At 42.3% G+C, this 22,318-nt stretch overlaps 3 protein-coding genes across 4 annotated transcripts in view; 1 reads left to right on the forward strand and 2 right to left on the reverse strand.

The window, feature by feature from the left end:
• znf710b (zinc finger protein 710b) overlaps nt 1-9,810 on the forward strand; it is a 28,229-nt gene extending 18,419 nt beyond the window's left edge. The window contains exons 1-5 of one of the 2 annotated variants that reach the window (XM_069657888.1): nt 518-564; nt 2,088-3,659; nt 6,437-6,628; nt 6,971-7,142; nt 8,199-9,810. In XM_069657888.1, the coding sequence (XP_069513989.1) occupies nt 520-564; nt 2,088-3,659; nt 6,437-6,628; nt 6,971-7,142; nt 8,199-8,380 (2,163 nt within the window). In that variant the 5' untranslated portion in view covers nt 518-519 and the 3' untranslated portion in view covers nt 8,381-9,810. Of the gene's footprint in view, nt 1-517; nt 565-2,087; nt 3,660-6,436; nt 6,629-6,970; nt 7,143-8,198 lie in introns of those variants that run through there. The other variant, XM_069657890.1, reaches the window with a different exon arrangement.
• Nucleotides 9,811-12,139: 2,329 nt separating this feature from the next.
• On the reverse strand, nt 12,140-17,425 carry LOC138588217 (isocitrate dehydrogenase [NADP], mitochondrial-like). The gene is made up of 11 exons (XM_069658174.1): nt 17,241-17,425; nt 15,728-15,819; nt 15,472-15,637; nt 15,130-15,290; nt 14,898-15,041; nt 14,652-14,788; nt 14,373-14,524; nt 14,114-14,226; nt 12,921-13,018; nt 12,734-12,826; nt 12,140-12,611 (listed from the first exon to the last, which is right to left on the reverse strand). Exons 1-11 carry the CDS (start codon nt 17,359-17,361, stop codon nt 12,527-12,529), a joined length of 1,362 nt encoding a protein of 453 aa, XP_069514275.1. The 5' UTR covers nt 17,362-17,425; the 3' UTR covers nt 12,140-12,526.
• A 1,636-nt stretch (nt 17,426-19,061) lies between these two features.
• tmed3 (transmembrane p24 trafficking protein 3) lies at nt 19,062-21,935 on the reverse strand. The gene is made up of 3 exons (XM_069658185.1): nt 21,752-21,935; nt 21,116-21,361; nt 19,062-20,290 (listed from the first exon to the last, which is right to left on the reverse strand). Exons 1-3 carry the CDS (start codon nt 21,893-21,895, stop codon nt 20,057-20,059), a joined length of 624 nt encoding a protein of 207 aa, XP_069514286.1. The 5' UTR covers nt 21,896-21,935; the 3' UTR covers nt 19,062-20,056.
• Between the last annotated feature and the right edge of the window lie 383 nt (nt 21,936-22,318).

Below are 22,318 nucleotides of genomic sequence, written 5' to 3' on the forward strand. Positions count from 1 at the left end.
GAGAGAGAGAGAGAGAGAGAGAGAGAGAGATGGAGGAAACAGAAATACACAGATAGAGGAAGAGAGACAGACAGGGATAGGCAGAAACAAAGACAAAGAATGACAGACGGAGATGGAAGAAAGGAGGGCGAGTGAGGCAGGAGGCAGCCTGATGGATCCATAATTTCAGCCTGATATGATTTTGATCTTATTCTTGTTGTGTGTGTGTGTTTGTGTGTGTGTTTGTGTGTGTGTGACTTTTAGCTAATTTATCACCAGACTATCAAGGAGCCTTGTGTGATATATGAGCTGTTTGTTTGTTTGTTTTTAAACCTACCTACCGGTGGCCACATGCTCATTCATCGGAGGAGTATGTGTTTGTTTTGTGTCTGGTGTCACTACTGAAACTGTGTAGAGGAAGAAGAAGAAGAGGAAGAAGAGGGCTGGAGGCGGGCAGTGTTAGCCCCGCCCCCCTCTCATCCCTCACGTATAAATAGGAGGCGAACAGAGCCTATTCTCACTCAACACTTGCACTGAAGAATGAGATCCTTAAAGCACCTGAAACCTCACAGCAGGAGGAGCGTGGTGAGTTTACCCGAGCATGTAAAAGGTGGCTTTGACCACAGACAGCTTTAAACAAAAACTGGCTTCAGAGATGCTTTGATTCTTCGTGGACGTTCTTTGTTTTTAAGTTGCCGCTTGCAGATTTAATTTCTTCATTTCATTAACTCATTTTGAGCTTTTTCTCAACTCTTTCCTCGTTGCTCTCTCCCCTCCCGCCTGCCTCTCTCACTTCAGTTTTTATCTCTCATTCTGTCTGGCTTTCATTTTGTCATTTTCTTTCTCCTTCTGTCTCCTGGTTGCTCACTGCCTCTCTCTCCCTCCCTCCCTCACTCTGTCTCCTCATATCTTTCTTTCTCTTTCTTCCTCTTGCTCTCTTTTGACTGCTGCCTCACACTCACCCTCTCACTCTTTCACTCCGCTCTCCCCTCCCTCTCCCTCTCCCTCTCCCTCTCTCCCAGCCTTCCTCCTTCCCTCCTATCTCCCCCTCCCCTCCCCCTCGTCTCCTTATCTCTCTTTCACTCTCCCTCTACCTTTCATTTTCTCTTTTTTCTTTTTTTCCCTCTCCCCCCTCCCCTCCACTAGACTCATGCCTGCTCTAAGCTCTTTCTCCTGCTCCTCTCCCTCCCTCCCTCTCTCCCTCTGCCTTTTCCTCTCTCCCCCCTCTGTTCACTCTCTCTCTCTCTGCTCTCTTCTGTTTTTGTCTCCTGCTTTTCCATTCTTTTTTTCATTTCTTAATCTTGCTCAGTTTTTTTCTTCCTCTTTTCCCCCTTCTTGCACTTGGATGTGTGTGTGCGTGTGTGTGTGTGTGTGTGTAGATCAGTAGGCCATCTAATCCTCCACAACACACACACACACACACACTGAAACCATACATGGTTAGCATGCTGGATAAGGATGCTGTCTTTCTGTGTCTCAGTCTCTGGACTTAAAGGTTTTCCTTCGGACAGGCGTGATTCCGGTTGACTTCCTGTTGGTTTGGGATGAGATTTGTCTCTGTGGGAGGAAATGTGCTGTATTTTTTCATGTGTGTTTCCTTCACAGTGATGCAATAAAAGGCTCTATAGAATCAAAGTCTGTCTTTCTCCCTCTGTCTCTCTCGACAACCGGCTCCTACAGACACTCTGATTGGTTGACGAGCATTAACACCTTTTTGTCCTAATGGAGGACAATGTGCTGTGTTTTATCTTTCCAAAGATATTATCATTACTTTTTCTTCCTCTATAACAGTTTAGATTCAGTTGTCTTGTGTTGACAAACCAGCATGGGCTGGTTGTTAAGTCGTCAGCAGCATATTTCATCTTCAAGCCTGTTTTGTTCTTAAGCTGGATTTTGAGAAATCGCCTGGAACAACAAAACAAACCTCTACCTAAACTCAAAATGATTAAACAGAAAAGACTTATTTGTTTTACCCGACAATCTGTGTCGTCGCCTGAGTCATAACAAACTCTATTTGCTGAATAAATCTCTGAAGTCAGACACAGTTAAGTTGTTAAATGCTTCTTTGCCGTGCTGATCTCTTTCCTCTGTGTCCCTGTCTGTTCCAGGAGGAGGCGAGCCGGCGCCTGGGTAGATGTGAGCCCAAGGTAATGGCCAGGCTGGTGGACATAGGCACACAGACAGATCCAGTAGTCGTGCTGTCCTTGGCCCAGGCCGCCGTGCTAGGTCTCATCTCCCAGAATGAAGTGTTCGGCGCTACCATTGCACCCAACGGCTTCTACACCGGCGAACCCAAAGAGTCCCCCGCGCCACCAGTAGACGGAGTCGACTACGAGTACGCAGACCAGCTTATCGGAGCCAACGGAGATTATTTAGGAGACAACTTGGGAGAAGACGGACAAATGCAACCCAGCTGCAGTCAGAGGAGGTGGCAGCAGGGGCCGCCTCAGCACCCCGACGCGAAAATGGTCGTCCCTGATCGTCACGGCCTTCAAGGCGGTGACGTGTCCTCGTCCCACGTTAAAGGGGAGGTTGTGAACTCTGGAATGTCCTCCTGTGTCCACATGCTGAACAATATGGCTCCCAGAGGTGGTTTAGTACAGGTGGATCCAGCCACTCTCAGAGGCACCAACAAGAACTGTGTAGAGTGTGAGCGTGAAGCCTCCAACCAGCAGCAAGCCAACACACACGTTCACCCTCCTCCCCCGCAGGTGGGCCACAGAGGGGGGGAACAGGGCCACAGAGGACTGCAGGGCCCGCGCCCAATGGGGGGCCACGGTCGTGGCGGCAGAGAGGATGAAGAGGATGTGGAGCACCAGGGGAACAACATGATGAAGCCCTCGCAGCAGGAGGAAGCTATCAGCAGCTACTTCCAGACCAGCGAGGTGGGCAGCTACGACTCGGGGGAGATGGGCATGGGGGGCGAGTATGAAGACAGCAGCCAGAACATGATGTGGACTGATGGGAGCGCAGGAGGGCAGCACCAGCAGCCTCCGCACCCGCAGCCTCCTCGTCGGCACGGCGGCCGCAGGGTGGACCGACTAGATATCAACATCCAGATCGATGAATCGTACTGCGTGGATGTGGGAGACGGTCTGAAGCGCTGGAAGTGCCGCATGTGCGATAAGTCGTACACCTCCAAGTACAACCTGGTCACGCACATCCTGGGCCACAACGGCATCAAACCACACGCGTGTCCTCACTGCGGAAAGCTCTTCAAGCAGCCAAGCCACCTTCAAACCCACCTGCTGACCCACCAAGGTACTCGACCCCACAAGTGCACCGTCTGCAAGAAAGGCTTCACCCAGACCAGCCACCTGAAGCGACACATGCTCCAACACACCGACGTCAAGCCCTACAGCTGCCGCTTCTGCCGCCGCGGCTTCGCCTACCCCAGCGAGCTGCGGGCGCACGAGGTGAAGCACGAGCGCGGGCGGTGCCACGTCTGCTCGCAGTGCGGCATGGAGTTCCCCACCTACGCCCACCTCAAACGCCACCAAACAAGCCACCAGGGCCCACACACCTTCCAGTGCACCGAGTGCAACAAGTCGTTCGCCTACCGCAGCCAGCTCCAGAACCACCTGCTGAAGCACCAGAGCCCGAGGCCTTACACCTGCTCCCAGTGCGGCCTGGAGTTCGTGCAGCTCCACCACCTACGTCAGCACTCCCTCACTCATAAGGTACTCCCGCCGGACACTCCCGTTACTAGAGGGTTAACCCTAGACTTTCTGACTGCTCTAGCTACAGACACACTGCATATGATACCTGTAGAGATCATTAGACTGTTGAGGGTTATTCTTTTGACACACTAAATGAAATGATAGTAGAGAGATAGAGAGACAGACGGGAACAATTGGATCACCAAAGTGAGGTTACCACACCTCTGTTGTCCGAGAGCCGTACCTCAGTTCATCCTCTGTCCTTTACCCTCTGAGATCTGGTGAAGTAGACAGGTGAGAGCACTTACCCTGGCATCCATCCAATCTCTCTACTTCATCCTTTTGTATCTTTATGTCTGGCTTCTGCTGTGACTGAAACTTCCTTCAGATTTCTTTGGAGAGCAGGTTAATCAGCACACTCTCCTAGTTTTTAGTGCATATCAGGCTTTTGTCATTGTAGTGCCAACAAGTCTGGATCTGGACACGGGCCTGTTTCTGCATGCAGTCACCCTCAGTACAGTTAATCACCCACTCACTGCTCAATAGAGCTTCGGGATGTTTGTCCTGGAGACTTTATCGAGAGAATTGAGTTTCTATCCTTCAAAGAGGTTTGTTCATGTTAACAGTTTGTTGCAAGATACTTCTATAAGCTGCAAAAATCCCTTTTATGTACAAAACTGTTTTCTTTTTCATTTGACATCTCTTGAGGGATGCACGGTGGTGCAGTGGTTAGTGCTGTCGCCTCACAGCTAGAAGGTTTCTAGTTCGAACTCTGGTTCAGGCATAGTGGGCCTTTCTGTGTGGAGTTTGCATGTTCTCCCTGTGCATGTGCGCTTCCTCCGGCTTCCTCCCACAGTCCAAAGACATGCTCCTTAGGTTCATTGGTGACTCGGAATTGCCCGTAGGTGAGAGTGAATGAATCAACCCTGTGATTGACTGGCAATCAGTCCAGGGTGTACCCCGCCTCTCGCCCTATGACAGCTGGGATAGGCTCCAGCCCCCTGTGACCCTAAACAGGATAAGCAGTATATAGATGGATGGATGGATTTCATCAGCTGAATGCAACTTAAACTTAAAAATAGGCAAGGCAACAAGAGGTAGAGTATCTGTCCAGTGCAGTATTTTCACAAAGATGTGATTCTGTACATCCTCCACACTGAGCGTCTTCACGTCGTCCTTATTAAAGTCCTCGTCTGACTGAAACGTGTTTAATTGCTCTGTGCCCCCTGCCTGATCTACACACATACACACGCGATTACTCTCTCACACACACGCACGTAAGAGAGAGAGAGATGAGAGATCACAACTCATCTAATATAACCACAGGACTACCTTTTCGTTAATTCTCTCTCAGTTTGAGGCCTCGATGATTAATTGTCATTTTAAAATGTGCGTCACACGGCATTTTTATTTCTCCAGGCAAAGCACGAACGGACAGATTTGGAAAATTCACACACAGCTACAAAAGCTAAAATTCCTGAGGATTTACCTTAATTTGATTACAAAAATCCTAATCCCCTCTCATCATCCCAAAGAGAGAGCAGCCAGTATCCCCTTGTGCTGCTTGTATTACAGCCTGCTGTCTGCTCACTGCTCCCCCTGGTGGACATCAACAACACACATTTGTTTTGCAGACAGTGGGAGGACTGACAGTCTGCCAGATCCGTCTGCTCATACAAACACTGTCTCTTGACGCACTAGTGACCTGTAATACACATTTGCTCTTCTCAATAACCCATAATGCAGTTCTTCAGACCCACTTGGTGCCTGCTGACGGTGGCTGCAGAGTGGCGTGTGTGGTGCAGGAGCAGCAGCAGCAGCATATTCACTCAGACAGCCCTCAAGGCCTGAGCTGCTGTGAATCGTCTGCTCTTGTGACCTGCTTCTTCAGTGTTTGTACGCTTCCTGTCGCATGTGATGGAGAAAATTACCGTAGCAGAATAAGAACAGTAGAAAGGATGTTTTTTTGCTGTATTGTATATTATTGTCTTTTGGTATTTTCAACGGATGCTGTGGAATCAAGCAAATTAGCAACATGTCACAGACAGGATGTGTGCTTCCTGTCCTGTTCTGTGCAGTTATTAGCATGTAATTATGGTATTCATATGGTATTAATATTACCACGGATTCAGTGAGCTATGCGGTGGGCTTCAACTTATTTTTTTAAGCATGCACTGGTAGTTGTTTACATTTTGGAAAAGTGGCACCAATAAAAGTTTGCCAATAAGCACTTCCTGTTTGTATATTCCTTTACCTCTCTGCTAGACGTACAGTGTTCTTCTTTGTCTCTGAAACAATAGCGACGGCAGTTAAAGTGTGTTTTATTGCTGTGTATGCTACTGTTTCAGAGAAGACGAAACAAGTCAATTTTGAGGGGTCTGAGAAATGATGATATCGGATCAGTGCATTGACTTGCGTACTCGCAGATGCCACATTTTTGGCAGTAACGGAGGCATTTTCCGTGAAGAAGTGATATCCAAACAACACGTCTGAGTCAAAGAAGGAGTGCAATTTTTATACTAACTGTGGCAAACTGGTGCTAAAGGTGTGAAGTGCCCCAGTTGTTTCCTTGAGCTGCTGCAGCTCTAACAGTGGCGATATGTGGGCCAAACAAGCTTCCTATTGTTTTTAGAACACCTGCATACACCTGTCTCTCTCACCTCACACATCATCATCCCCGCAGTCTTTACCTTGTTAGTTCAGAGACAAAGTCGTAGTCAGGGTGACAGCTGAAGACAAATCAGTATATGTTCTTATATTTGCATGATTAAACCTTTGCTTCTGCGTGGCCTCTGCAGGGGATGAAAGGACACAAGTGTGACGTGTGTTCCCGGGAGTTCACCCTGTCTGCCAACCTGAAGAGACACATGCTGATCCACAACAGCGTCAGACCCTTCCAGTGTCACGTCTGCTTCAAGAGCTTCATCCAGAAGCAGACGCTCAAGACCCACATGATCGTCCACCTTCCTGTGAAGCCCTTCAAATGCAAGGTGACTATTTAAACCATCAATTCAGGGAATATTTTCAGCGATAACTTAAAGCGTAATTTGGTGTGAAAGGGTTTTGACGCTTTATACGTTTTAGTTCAATTTAATGTAACAGGATTATTTGAAGAGCAGAAATGAGAAAATATGCTGCCAGGAAGCTCTTCAGAAGGTTTTGCTGCAATGAACACCGTTACAGTCGGAGAAAATCACAGAGACAAATGTAACCAGACAGGATGCTTTGTTCATCAACCAGAGGCTTAGAGGTGAATGTGACATATATCTGTGTCTTCTTGTATGATTGGTCTGTGCGTGTATTCATCAATGTCAATACTTATTTTCTTCCAGGTCTGCGGTAAGTCTTTCAACAGAATGTACAACCTGCTGGGCCACATGCATCTCCATGCAGGCAGTAAGCCCTTCAAGTGTCCTTACTGCACCAGTAAGTTCAACCTGAAGGGAAACCTGAGCAGACACATGAAGGTCAAGCACGGGATGGACGTCTCACCAGAAGGACAAGGTGAGGCCCGCTGCACATGCTGACATGTATTTTCCTTTAGGTTGAATGAATGCTCTTTTGCAGCAGTGCCAAATGTCACAGTGTTATCTTGTGAGGGCAGCTTTTGAGGTAATATTTAATAGTAACACAATCAGTGTGCCCACAAAAATAGGCTTGAACCCAACCTAAATATGTAAAGATCCCTGACCCTGTCAACCTCAGGCCCAACCAAATGGCCATTTTTATTCTCTGACACTTTGCTGCAAATTTATCGATTTACTCTTGCCTGTTTTTTGCTTTTCCCGTTTTCAGGTTTCAAGTTTAATCTGCTGTAAAAACCTTTTTTGACTCCATAAACATTACAGGAACATCTTAAAGAATGTTCAGCTATCTAGTTTGAAGACTTTCGGTTATTTTACATGAGATATCTGTGTTGTTTTGCTGCGCTGGAAATGTTTGATGAAGTGTGCTCCCATGCAGAATTTAGTAACACTTGAATCAAATTCCCATGATAGTTTTGGGGTTGTTTGCCTGTGGTATAAGGCCACTGTCAGTCAACTTACACCCACACAGTTTTTAATAATACTATGACAGTTGTTTCTTAAATATATTACTAATATAAATATTTATTTAGGTTATTTTAAGATTTTTTGGCTTTTGCCTTTATTTGATAGGACAGCTGAAGAGAGACAGGAAATATGGGGAGTAGAGAGTGAGGGGTGACATGCAGCAAATGATTGGCAGACCGGGAGTCGAGCCTGCGATCAGTGCGGCAAGGACTGTAGCCTCTGTATATGGGACACCTGCTCTACCAACTGAGCTAAACCAGTGCCCCACTAAGAGAAATACTTTTTAAAAGATGTTCAAGAGCTTTAAACTGAAAATATAACTGAAACATATACAAAAGTCAAAGGTTCTGTCTCACAATCATTTCAAAGTAATTAGCAAAATACATAAAATCTATTAATTCAATGCAGGAACCTTTACTTCAACGTAGGGACACTGATTTCTTTAGTGTAAGGAAGCTAGCTTTGGAGGTGCACTCTCTAATGTTTTATTTTTAATCATATTTTTCAGAAGTCCTTCCAGAAATGGAGAGCCAGGGGGAGTATGAAGGTCAGAACTTCGGCTTTACATCACCAGACAATATGGACAATGGTGGCTCCCAAAACCTCACCAAACTCACCACAGCGAACATGGAGGACATGGAGGAGTATTACAATTTTGGGAAGGATACAAGCAGCTACACTACCCCTTGAGCGGTGATGGACCAGAGTTTTGTTTTCTTATTTTGAAGGCAGAGGGAAATGACAGAGTTGTTGTGGAGGCTTTGGGAGACACTGGGGAAGAGATTTTCTTTTAGCTTTTGGCCTCCTTCCAGAAGAGCCAGAACTGCCGGACTCTGATGGGAAGCCAGGAAGGAGACGCACTTCTAAGGAGACGTTTCAGCTCTGTTGCTGATAGCAGAGACGCTGGAACTGTTGACGCGGTCTGGAGCTCCTTTTTTGGGATTAGTGCGCCTGCCGACTCAAAAGACTCTCACTGGCGGACAGTCGAATCTGTATGTTGTGTGTATGTATCACTTATTTTGAAGAAAAAAGAAGTTGTGGAGCCATCAGTTACATTTGATGTGATAAGAATTTGTTTACCATTTTGCCATTTTTTCATTCACCACCAATGTATGCTCTTATTTTTTTGACTGAAAGTGCCAGCTAGATACATTTGCAACTAAGCTTCCACCGTGTCAGCTATTTACTCACTGTATATCGAACTTTTGATACATAGTCACAACATATTCATAGGTTTGAATGCTCTTACTAAACAGTTTCTAATTGTAGTGACCCCTTCCTGCCCGGCCCTCGGTTCAAACAGGCTGCTCCTTCAGCGCGTGTGTGCTTTTTGCACAGGACATTGTAGCCTTATTACTGACGGGGCACAGACAACAATGTTACTGACATCCACTGTACAAACTTCAACATGCAGTGTGTTTACCTACCGTTTCTGTTTCACATGGTTTAGCTCCACATTAACAATCAATCCCGTGTAGTGAATATACTGCTCTAGTGTTTGAATCACTGAGTGAACAATACAAAGCACTTTTTCATTGAGACCTGACATGTTTTCTGTGAACTAATTTGCAGCTGGGGGAGAAACGATCCTCCCATAACGGCAATATTATTAAACACAAACAGATATGCTTTCTCAGTAGGGGTTTTTTTGTAATCTGCAGTTTGCTTCATGTGAATATTTCACAGCTTTCAGTTCAAATACAATTTGAAGAATGAGCAGTTTCTACAGAGAATCAGCAGTTTGGGTTTTTTGTTGTTTGTAGTTTCAGCACTCTTAAATCCTCGGCTGTTATCACTTCACTTTCAATTCAGTTCATTCAGACACTCGCCCCCTAATAATAACAAAAAAATGAATATTGAATCAAAATCTGTACGATTAAAAATACAAAACAGTACGTTTGTGAGGTCCTTGTTACATTTTGAATGCTTGAATTGAAAGTGGACTGACACCTGACCTGGTATTCATAGTTCTGTTTTGGGGACGACAGTCAGCTCCCCCTGTCCTGCCATGCAGGTCAGCCTTGTTATGCACACTAAACTTGAGGAATGGTCTTCTAGTTCTTTTTGAAAGGAGGAATATCAAACTGAGACCTCATGGAAATTGACCATGAATTATTTAATAAAGGTTCTCTAGTTTAAAAGATGAGACTGGTGTTTTAATCTGTCGCTGTTGGGAGGGGAATCTGCAGAGCGTGGTATTTTCTGCCATGCTACCAGCTCAAGGAAGAAAAAACAATGTCAGTGTGTCCACCACTTTGGTCCAGGCTCAAAAAGCTGCTGGGTGGAATGCAATTAAATTTAAACCAGACAATCAGGATCCCTGGAAGCCTAATTGAAAAGACTTCCTCTCACCTCTCCTCTCACTTCTGCTTTCATCAGGAAAAGTTTTTAATACTTTTGTTTTTTGACTGAAGACTGGCTAAACTAGTGACATGCACGGAGAACCCACACAGTGGAAACACACCTCCCTTTAATTTTATCTTCACACATGAATGCATAGGAAAAAAATGTGGAATATTTAGCGTTAGGGGCGGGACAAAATATCGATATCACAATATATCGTCGTACCGACTGCTGTGATACCATTATTGTATCGGTGGCGCCAAATATCGCTATTTAAATTTTCACAAATTTGGCGCTCTAAACAGACGTCCCTGCCAATTTGAGTCACCGCATCGTTTATGTCAATTTGCGTCAAATTGTGTGAAACTGACACCCAATTGCAGTGAATATATACATTAATTCTGCACATCACCTTTTATGGGGAATTATGTAGTCTCCAGTTAATCAGACATTGTGATGCATCATTGTATGTTTGTCTTGCAATATTGAATTACTGCAGAATCCCTTTATCGTGATATTATCGTTATTGTGGGTCACGTATCGCGTACCACATCGTGAGTTACCCTGCGATTCCCACCCCTATATATCATATATCAAAATGAGCATTGACATATATATCCAATCACACTGAAATTAGTGTGAAGCCTTTTTCGGTCCCGTGAGTATGCTTAGTGTTGTTCTCCTTATATTGCAGTTTCATTGACTCTTGTATCCAGCACTTAGCCCACTGAGGCTTTCTGTATGTTACTCCAGCCTTTACAAGTAATGACATTCCCATAAGCCTCTGCTTTTCTTTTGTTCTAATTAGGCTAACACACTAGCTAATATGGTAGCATAGTAAACATGCTAAACAGCATGCTGAAGTTAGCATTTTAATTTAAGCACAATGCTGCTTCCTCTCAGAGTACATGTTTTAAATTCTTCTTTCCCTCCAGCACAGACCCGCCCTCTGCAGCATGTGCTCTCATGGATCGGTCCAACACACTAACTTCATATAAAGACGGTCCTACACTGTTTCACGGTTGCTTCGCTCTGTGCACAGCTTATACTTCAATAGGAAATCATTTCCCAGGATGTGATTGATCAGCGTGCTCAGAGATATGGCTCTTTTATAGCTGCACATCGTATTAAGTGGGAGGTTCTTTGGCAGCAAGCGGTTCTGTGTGAACGTTCGTCCATGAGGAAATTAAAAACGGGGGGAAAGGCGTAATCTAAATGCTAATTTCTGGTAATTTTTAGATAGAGACACCTTATTCATTTTCTTTGACTTTATAGTGACGCGGAGAGAGTGAGACCGGCGTATTCCTTAGTGAGCTGTTCAGTCATGAAGTTAACCTCTGTCAAGCCTGGGACTGAACAGAAAGATGGTATCAAGCTAACGACTGTGATGTCAGATGTTCTCCGTCTGCATACTCTACCCTACAGGTGGGCCTGAAAGGATCCTTTTCCTATTCAAACTATTGCTTTTGTGACTTGGAGGTGGTAAAAGGGAGTCAAAATCATAATACTGTTGCATTGTAGAAGCATTGCTTGAAGGTCAATCATCTTGGCAATTAACCTGACACAATCTCACTCTTAGGCTGCAGGTACTCTCAGTTGCTCTGCTGCACAAATAGATCCACCGATAATAATCTGCAGAAATTATGTGACCTAGAATCAGTATTAAAAAGCACTGTAATGTTAGAACTGGTGGTTTAATGAAGATTGAGCTGTACAGCACACAGCAGGTGGACTGGGACCATGTCGACATCTGCTGGTGATAAGCTGTAGTCGTCACCACCACAGCAAAGAGCATTTGTCAGAACTCCGGCCCGGCCCTCTGCTGGTGCAAACATACAGTACTCACTGTCATGCACTGGAGCGTGAGGCCCACTGCGTGAATGCACCGCTGGCCAGAGGGTCATATGTGCAACTGCATGAAATTAAATTGTAAAATCAAATTGCCTGCAGAAGGAATTTACAATTCAAAATGGCAAATCCAAATGTTCAACTCAAAACTTCCAGGAGTGAATACGAGTGTTCACGATGACAGCACTGAGAGTGATGCTGCTGATTTAATGGAAAAGATGAGACCCAAGCAACAAAATCCACCACCATACACTGTTTCTGAGTGATTAGCAATCACAATCTCCTTTAATTAATAATCTTCCTGTTAGTGCAAAACATGGCCTTTTTTATACATACAGTTGGTCCCTGAAGATACTTTACAATTACATGTAAAAGATTCAAACTTTTTTGAAAGGGCTACTATAAGTTAAAACTGTGTTTAAGATTAATTTATACAATGCAATCAATTGATTGTGCAATACAAAATTGGTCCATTGGCAACATGAAAGAGGAGCACGTACATTGTGTGTCAGTGAGCTGTACAAATATAAAATGTCACAAAAAAAAGCTAATTTGGTTCCTTCTAAATTGGATTAAAATGTTTATACAAAAGGAGGAAAGCTGACATCTACACACAGGGTTTGTGTCTCTGGTACGTCTTTGGTTTCATTTTCCTAAAGCTTTGTCCAGGTTAATCTTGATAGCATCCAGGAAGTCTGATGTGTTGACGTAATGTTCATTCAGCTTGCAGCTGCAAAATCACAGTGCACAGGTTACATTTCAAATACGATATAAAATGTGTCCTAAAAACAAACTATTCATGTACAACACACACTTTACAAGGCTGAGAGATTTGAAAAATCGTAAACTCACTTGGGCAGGCCGTGTATGCAGCCAGCAAGGTCCTTGGTCATCACACCGCTTTCCACAGTTTCCACACAGACTTTTTCTAACGTCTGGGAGAACCTGGAGAGCAAATACAAAGTGTTATTAAAGATACAGATGTAAAAAACCAAAACAGAATATGCCACATGAGTGAATGATAGTAAAGATATCATACTTTATCAAGTCAGGATTTCCATCCAGTTTGCCTCTGTGCTCCAGTCCTCTGGTCCAAGCAAAGATGCTAGCGATGGGGTTGGTGCTGGTTGGTCTTCCCTACAAAACAAGGACACAGTTCAGGAGACTGAAACTTCCACAGGTGTTGTGGTTCTTTGCATTCATTTTTTGCCTCTCTTACCATGTAATTATAGAATGAATTTCCTGAGTGAAAAAGGTGTGACTTGTCTTTTTGAATCTGAATGACATTTACTCTTAATAATATAGCTCTGCTTTCAAATACCACTTTAGTTCTGCTTATAAAAAAAACATAATGAGGAACATAAAGCCAGTTTTGTGAGAAATATAAACTCCTAAAAACAAAACTTACACTTGGTATATTGACAATAATTAAAAAATTTTTTAAAGCAAGCTAAATATATGATGAACTAGCATTTGGCCCATACAGTACATGTTAACTAAAGCCTGACTGATATATATCGGTTGGCCAATATTATCACACCGATATGGGCTCAGGCTCACAGATATACAGTGCTGTGAAAAAGTATTTGCCCCCCTTCTGATTTCTTATATTTTTGCACATTTGTCACACTTAAATGTTTCAGATCATTAAACAAATTGGAATATTATTTTAGCCTACTTCACTTTGTCAGACAGGCTCTATTTAAGTGATTCCTTGTTTCAACGGGTCTGGCAGTAATCAGGTGTGGCTAGTGAAATTGAACTCAGCTTTCCAAAGAAATGTGGTTAATCACAGTTAATTTGTGATTTAACAAGGGGGGGGGGGCAATTACTTTTTCACACAGGGCCAGGTAGGTTTGGTAACTTTTTTCCCTTAATAAATGAAATCAGCATTTAAAAACTGCATTTTGTATTTACTCTGGTTATCTTTGTCTAATATTCAAATTTGTTTGATGATCTGAAACATTTAAGTGTGATAAATATGCAAAAATACAATAAATCAGGAGGGGGCAAATACTTTTTCACAGCACTGTATCTGTATCAGCATATACTGAAAATGTAATGCAGAAAACAATGCTTGGGGTCAATTAGAAACTGTGTCATCCTGTAGTTTTTCTTCACTCTCAAGGTCTCAAAGGGAAGATTGCTCCAACAAAGGTAGTTCAAGAACCGACATAAACACACAGTATTTTTCTCTCCTTAAGTAGAAACACTCCCCGGGGTGTGACCTACCCTCTGGTGTTCACGGTAGTGCCTGGTGACGGTGCCGTGTGCGGCCTCGGCCTCGATGGTCTTCCCATCGGGACACACCAGTACTGATGTCATGAGACCTAGAGAGCCAAATCCTGGACACAACACAGAGACAAATCTGCCGTCATGAAGCCATTCATTCGTAAAAGTACACACACACAGAACATGAAAAGTAAACAGTGTGACGATATGTGGCAATACCACAACTGCCTACGCATCATCAAACTGAAATCACACTTACCCTGAGCCAGAATGTCTGACTGCACGTCTCCGTCATAATTCTTACAGGCCCAAACAAATCCTCCAGAAGACTTTAAGACCTGAGCCACCATGTCGTCAATGAGACGGTGCTCGTACCAGATCTTCAGCTTGTCAAACTTGGGCTTGTACTGCCTGTATAAAAACAGAATAATACAAATAATCCTCTTCTTAACAGTGATTGCAAAATTCAGATTCTTTTTTATCCACATGAAGTCTTTATTTCTTGAGTAATTGGATCATCATTTTTTCAGTCTCTTACGCCTCAAAGATGTCCTGGAAGATGTCTTTGAAGCGGCCGTCGTAGGCCTTGAGGATGGTGTTCTTGGTGCTCATGTACAGAGGCCACCTCTTCTGGATGGCGTACTGGAAGCAGCTGTGGGCAAATCCGGTTATGGACTGTGGAGATCACATCACAAAATATACCATCAAAAATCAGAACTCCTCTAAATAGATATGTTCTGAATTAATTGTTGTCATGTCAATAAATCAATCAACTGTTTCTCACCTCATCAGTGTTGTACATCCCCATCCCACAGCCTCCTGCAGGGAAGTCGTACACCACCCACTCCCTCTGCTTGCCTCCATTATTTGGGGAAAACACCATCTTGAACTTGCCAGGCTGGTCGACAACAAAGTCTGTGGCCCTGTACTTTGAGATTAAACATCAAACCTGGCATGTGAGACTGTTCTTCACTCAGTTTGGATGCGTCATGGGAAAGAGCATTACTCATATTTACCTGATCGCCAAAAGCATGCCTGCCGATGGTTATGGCTTGTGTCCAGCCGGGGACGAGACGAGGGATGTTTTTACAGAGGATCGGCTCGCGGAAAACTGTCCCACCCAGGATGTTCCTGATGGTGCCGTTTGGACTCTTCCACATCTTCTTTAGCTTAAACTCTGATAGAAAAGAATAGAAATATCATCACATGTTCATATCGTACAACTGATTTTTGCAGCTTTCAGTTGAAAATTAAATGCGGTAACAAACAACATTTAAAGCCTACAGTCTGATTTGCTGCGTAAATCAAACACACTAGCATAGTTAGCATATCATTAAAACACAACAAGTCCAACTTACCCTCAACTCTGTCCTCATCAGGGGTGATGGTGGCACACTTTATAGCCACGTTGTATTTCTGAGTTGCCAGAGCAGAGTCAATGGTGACCTGGTCGTCTGTCTGGTCCCGGTAGGGCAGACCCAGGTCATAGTACTTCAGCTCAACATCAACATTGGACAGGATGAGCTGTAAATGTCCAAGATGTTAACGTGTTAGCAAAAAACAGACACATGCAGAGTTTATCTTTGGAAGGCAGTGGAGCTTTATAACCGGTACCTTCTCTTTAATGAACTCCCAGATGATGCGAGTCATCTCGTCTCCGTCCATCTCCACCACCGGCTGCTCCACCTTGATGCGGTTTGTGGCATCTGAAAATGTAAGCTTACTTTAGCTTTCATATTTTACAGTGTTGTTGCAGTGGAAGTACTTCACAGTAAAACAAACAAAAAAAAGATTTTGCAACAAAGATGTTTATTATATTTCCGTGATTAAGCCGTACGGTGTCGTAGAGATAAGCTACTGTATTGACATGTAAACAATGTACAAGTAATGCATCTCAGATGCCAATAATTTACTGAGAAGTTACACTTAAATAATATTGGAAAACATTAAGGTGACTTTTTTACCTCTTATTTTTTAATTTTACACATTTATTTTTCTATTTAGTATATCATGTACAGCTTAGGGCTAAGACTGCATTATCTTGTATGTTTTTAAGGCTAACCTTGAACCTTAATTATTAAATAATACATGAGGCTGATTTACTAAGCACACAACTTTTCTGACACAACGCCCTCAATTTAGAAATGTTTTAATTACACAATGCTAAGTGTTGAGTATGGCTGACTGCATAAAACAGTATATTTTTGTGCTATTACTCTTTTTTTACACTGCCTGTGGAGAAATGGTTGTCTGATGGGACTTAATATGTGACACAAAATTTGTAGTCCTATATCAGTAAAGTATGGAAGCTTTATACTACATGTGTATGCTGTCACACTGTTGTAATTACTTTGTCTATTTCTCTTTTGAAGTACAATTTGAAACACAAGAATGTAAAAATGTATTAGCTACTTTGATGTTGGTAAATAAAGTAGCTAGTAGAGCAGAAAAAATTGTAATTACAATCAGATGTGTGCCCAACTTGGGGCAACATAAAAAAAAATTATGGATAAACCACTGTCAGGATTCAGTCCCACTGAGACTGGTGAAACTCTACCGGTCACTGTGACCTTGGGATTATATGGCAGCTTAGATAACAGTTATTACCTTTATGTACCTGATAACACGTGGACTCACATGCCAAGACAGGCTGGCACCAGCTTCAGAAGATTACTTTGTTTGTAACATGATGTCCTGCTCATGTACATATGCTACTCATATCTGGAAATATTATCACCTGGTGGACTCACTAATGCTCTTCATAGTTTAAACAGTATTTATTCAGCACTTACTTTTTTGTGTGTGTGTTTCACAGTTTTTTCTTATTCTGTTTTGAATTTCTATTCTGCCCTGACTGTTTGAATAAATTGTAATCAACTGTTGAAACTGTTTTAGATTAATTGACTTTCTTTACTTTTACTTGTAAGAGTGATTCAGTGTTGGCAAGCTGCCAATCAGCCATATCGACTTCCGACCGGTTTCCACCGTCACACTTTAGTTAGTAGCCTCCTCATTCATAAAACACTCCCTCTGTCCATACTGCGTTACACACTGCCACATTTATATTGTGAAATTAACGATACATTTTAAGTTTTATTGCTGTGGTTTGAGTCGGCGGAAGACTTACAGTTCCTGTGCTGCGGTTTGTGGAGGCAGACGGCGGCCGGTGAGAGCACGGCGGGGTTATGAGACAGGGCAGCAGCTGCTCCTCTGGACACGGCGGTCAGAGCCTTTAAGTAACCCGCCATGTTTACTACGCAGCGGTTACGGTCACGGACACTGCCACGGGGACTCCTTTGTGAATGAACGACAAGCCGGTAGACTCCTGTGAACTGGTGACTTCTTCTGTGATGTTTGGTAGTTTGAATCATGAGTTTTACATTACTGCCATCTCCTGGAGAGAGTTGACTCCAACGGTGTGAGTGTTAGTGTTGTGACGTACACAAACGATCCGATTCTTTTGAACGGCTTTTACGGGAACCGAGTTGTAGGTGAGAGCCGTTCTCTTTATAGTTGTGCCCAAATTTCACTGCCCGCCCTAGATCCACTCCCCTTTACGCCAAATTACCACTGGCAGCTTTTTTTCAACTGCAACTCCGCTATACTAGTTCACAAGCAGCAAATCATGTCACCACCACATAGTTCTGATGAAGAGCAACATTATAACCCTCTGCCAAGTTTATTGTTCTTTTGTTGACATCTTTGTAGTCATACAGAGTTGTATCATAAATCATGAACAAGTCAATGACGTTGATTAATTGTTACATTATTCTGCTTTTTCCTTTTAAATTTTGAAATCGCAGAATTTTAAATATGCGTGTGTTGACACGAGAGAATATAGTGCAGGCACGTTCGCAAGTCTGACCACTCTCTCACCTTGGATCTTATGGTTCCTTCGGACGGCTCTAGGACAGGAGTCATAAGATCCAGCTCTCTTCAAAGAGACATAATTCCCAACACTAGTGAGTGTTTTTCCACTACTCCTGTTCTCCAAACTAACCAAACATCCTCTGTCTAGTCCACTTCCACAACACTCCAGTATTCTCTTTAATGCTTTCTTTTTAATATATATTTACGAAGGACTATTTCTTCGGTTTCTGACTCCTGAAAAAGTTGACAAAGACCAGTTGCCTGCTACCTTATAACGCAATTTTGCTTTTCAAATTGTCCAACTCTTAGTCCAATTATAATAACCTCTTCTTTTGTATTTCCTCCCTTACTCCACACAATATCTGATCTATTCAGGATTGAACGTGCATGTTTTCCCCTTATCTCTTGATCCCAGTGTTGCTCTTTATTTATTTTGTTCCATACCATGACCTTTCCCCTGATTTTGAAAATTTTGTATGGACGTCACAGCTTGATGGCAAGCTTGTCAACTCTCTGATAACCCAGAATGCCCCAGGGGGGCAGGAACCCAAATGTTTTTTTTTATCTTGGCTTTTACTTGATGCCCCTGATGCAAGAGTAGATAATATCAGTGGTGCAATATCGGCTCCCCTCTCCACTAGTACTGCAAGACGTTGCATAACATTTGCACTTTTTTACATATCAAATTAGCTTTCTTCATATATAAATCTTGGGTCAAAATATACACCAAAAACCAACAGTTATGTCCATGTAATTAAGTTTATATAACCTATCCTGAGTTTCTTTCCTGTGAAGAACATAGATTTTGTTTCTTCCACTGGTTAGTTTAATCACCCTTTCTGCAGCTCCTCTAGTACAGTTTGTTAGTTGTGTTGTCCTTACTACTGCCTAAGCTTGTATGTAATGATTAATTAATTTCTCTTAACCAGCCCTCTAAAACAACCAACCCCCTTCTTTTGTGTGTTCAGTGACATAGAAATGTTACAAGTCAATTCATGCTATAGCTATCAAGTCTGCGTCCTTTTTTTTCTTCATATGAGATGGTAAAAGGGTCTAAGGGGCCAGAAATAGTGTTTATAATCTGTTTTATTGTTTGGTCCATCTGTCAATTACAAAACACTAAATGCTTATGCCCACCACCTGCATAATAATCTTTACATTTCTTATTCTAACAAAAAAAATGACATTCTTTTTTAAATAAAAACAAATAAAAATACATATATGTGAACCGTGGTTGGATCTGTTATGTCAAAAGAAAAAAGCGTGTAATCAAATCCTTCTCTGGAAATTTTAATACATTCTTTTTGCATCTTCACCCAAAATGACCTTTTTTTAACTGAAATACCTTTACAGATTCAACAGGAAATAAACACACAGATAAACAAATGGAACTGAAAACATAACTTTCTTGGTGACAAAAGCCAAAATGATTGATCACTTAACCATATCCCTTTAAGAAATAACTCAGACTCTTAATCACATCCAAAGAACCCAATCAATCAGTAACAACAGGACGACACGTAACAGATCAAATAAAACCGTAAACTTTTAACTTGAAGGGAAATTAAAAAGAAATGTTCAGGCACTTTGTATGCGTCGCATGACGGAGACACCGCTCTTAAAACTCGTAACAACAAATTTTTGAACGTAAATAAGGACAGTAACTAATAAAACAAATCGACAAATAAAAGTAACATTCAGAAATAAACTTATTTGATTTTTTTCAGTGTTCCACGACTTTCTATGCAATTACTGGGTATTCACATCGGTTCTTTTTGTAAGGCAATCTGGGTAAACCTGCTTTATGTTGTACTTCTATAAAAATATAATAAATAGGAAGTGCAAGGTTGAAATCTTATTTTCAACACAAGTATGAGACGTGTTTCTTTTCAGTACAGACATATACAGACATTACCAAGTTTGTCTCTCAAGTTTGACACTGAGCAAAATTAAAAAAGAAACATTTCCTGATCTGTCCCTCCAATCTATAAACTGTTTGCTCTTACTATAACAAGATGATCTCCAGATGCACTTACGTGTTCACACAGATGAAGCACATCAGGTGTACACGCTCTAAGTGGAAGCTGCCACAGTGCCTTTCTTGTCGCTGAAGAAGCTCTTGAGCATCATGACTTGTCCGAACCCGATGAGAAACAGGAGGATGGTTTCTCCTATAGACCAGAAATTCACCCGCTCCAGGAGATGCTCTGCTTTCGTGCGGTCATGTGCCTCTCTGAGCCTGTACCGTGTTTGCGATTCAATCACCACCTTCAGGCTCTCATGGATTGAGACGCAAGATGACTCCAACTGAAAAAGATCAACACATAATTATCAGAGTAAAGCGACAGCCTTGGGCAAAATTAACAGTGGAGGGTGGGACACACATATACAACATTAAATTATAAAAGTGTAAATTATACCACGTTTGCACTCTCCATAATTAAGGAACTATTTATGCGTGTTGAAATCAGGATATAAAGATCATTTCTTCTTCCTGTTTGTGTAAAATTTAAACGGTCTCAGGCTAAAAGAGGATGTTAAATGAGCTAGGTGTTTCAATTATTGCAACATCTGGAGAGCATATTCGAAGACTTGCAAAAAAGATCCAGCCATGGCTTATGCATTTTTTCTGTGTGACCTACGATGGCTCCACCTAGTGGGATTTATATAAACTGTCTCACTTAAATTACTCTCTTAAACTCTCTCACTAACCAATAATAAACAGTGACAGTTTTGCACTTGCTATCGCTTCAAACTGATTAGTTTGCCTCAATAACTAGATGTAAAACTATTATCAAATAATGTTTAGATCTTCAGTGTGGGCCAAATCTAAACATAAATGTATTCTAGTTTTCTTATTTGTCTCTATCTGTTTCCTGTCTAACAGGATATATTTGCAAGACTAAACAGGACATTCATCAAGGCAGCAGGATAAACCAAACCCTAACCATAACGTAAATGCAGACACATTTTGCGCTCCTCTGAACATGATATATGAGCACATCTGATCCTCTCTAAACAAAAGCTGGCCTAAATTCACTCATACACACTGACATTGGAGCAGCCAAGTGACAGCCACGGTCTGGTCCTATTAAAGGTTGTGGCCAGACAGATCTTAAGCTCCAGACTTACCTGTGTCAGTGCTGTGGTTCTCGTCGTGCCCCCCAAGAGAGGCGGCTCATCCCCATGGCGGAACTCCAGGTACACGACTTTATCTGTAAAAGTTGAGAACTCGTTGCTGAAGCAGACCTGGTAGACACCCTTCATAGTTGTCGTGTGAGAGAAGCTGTCATACTGCTTCCTTTCCTCTTCATACAGGACGTTGTTTAGAGGATCTGTTACAAAGCAGTCGACATCATAATTTCCTCCTGAAATGACCTACAAGGGATGAAAACACACACCAAAGACAGAAAATACAGTATGCATGACAAGATACTTGTAACACTGTAACATATGGTGTCTTGTAGGTTGTGCACAAACTGGGAGAAATTAGGCGAGTAAGAAAACATTTTCCATAATGAAGTTTTAGAAAATAATTGAGGTATTAAACTACAGGAAAAGGAGATAATTGGGATGTAATTTGCGTTAACAAATGGGCACCTCACTTAAATCAGATGTAAAGAAACTAAATATAGATTATAAGTTTTTTTCCTTCCCACAGACGAAAGATATAAGCCATTAAAATATCATATTACTGACTGGACAAGCAGTCTGACAGCCTCTTGTAAACAAACAGGTGAAAGGGATGAAGCTCTCAGAGTAACTTACTTGGTAGTCTATTTCAAACTTCACGTCTTTGTCCAGCTCCTCGTAGAAACACTCCTTGCTGTGGTCAGGGAGCTCAAAGGTAATCTCAGTCCCAAATACCACAAACACATGCAGCAACAAACAGCTCAGTCCTAGGCACTGCATGGTGAAAATTAAGGATAGAGCTGCCGGCGGAGACACACAAGTGTAGCGGTGCTGTGGTGATGAAAAATTTAGAAGCTCTGACGTGGCGCGAGCACAAGAACTTCCGGAGTAGATTTTTTTTGGTAATTATTATTTTTTCAAAAAGTCAGATATTTTTTAAATTCACGTAGATTTTAATCCAGGCCATGTTATATTTTCAGATAACACGTTTTTAATAGTTAAAGCCACGAAGTGAAAAAGAAGAGAAAGACAGCTCTGCATTGCGACCATTCATAAACTTCCGGTTTCAAAATAAGTGCCCAATATTTATTAGTAAGCCATATCTACACAATAAACCCCAACACAAAAAAAGTAACACATATATGTACTTTCAAAAAATCCTGACTTATGTCAGTTGCAGTAACAAAAAAATTAATGTAGGCT

This window comes from Semicossyphus pulcher, unplaced genomic scaffold (assembly GCF_022749685.1).
Source record: "Semicossyphus pulcher isolate SPU_LCO1_2020_fin unplaced genomic scaffold, fSemPul1.0.p SCAF_1, whole genome shotgun sequence".
NCBI lineage: Eukaryota > Metazoa > Chordata > Actinopteri > Labriformes > Labridae > Semicossyphus > Semicossyphus pulcher.

Bases quoted from the DNA above. Each gene is read 5' to 3' on its own strand.
- LOC138588217 (XM_069658174.1), bottom strand. From the start codon at position 17,361: ATGGCGGGTTACTTAAAGGCTCTGACCGCCGTGTCCAGAGGAGCAGCT. The intron at 15,638-15,727 runs GTACCGGTTATA...GGACATTTACAG, and splicing joins GGGAGTTCATTAAAGAGAAG to CTCATCCTGTCCAATGTTGA. The intron at 12,827-12,920 runs GTATGATATCTT...TTTGCTCTCCAG, and splicing joins GGAAATCCTGACTTGATAAA to GTTCTCCCAGACGTTAGAAA.
- tmed3 (XM_069658185.1), bottom strand. From the start codon at position 21,895: ATGCAGTGCCTAGGACTGAGCTGTTTGTTGCTGCATGTGTTTGTGGTA. The intron at 21,362-21,751 runs GTAAGTTACTCT...CATCCCTTGTAG, and splicing joins AGTTTGAAATAGACTACCAA to GTCATTTCAGGAGGAAATTA. The intron at 20,291-21,115 runs GTAAGTCTGGAG...GATCTTTTTCAG, and splicing joins GAACCACAGCACTGACACAG to TTGGAGTCATCTTGCGTCTC.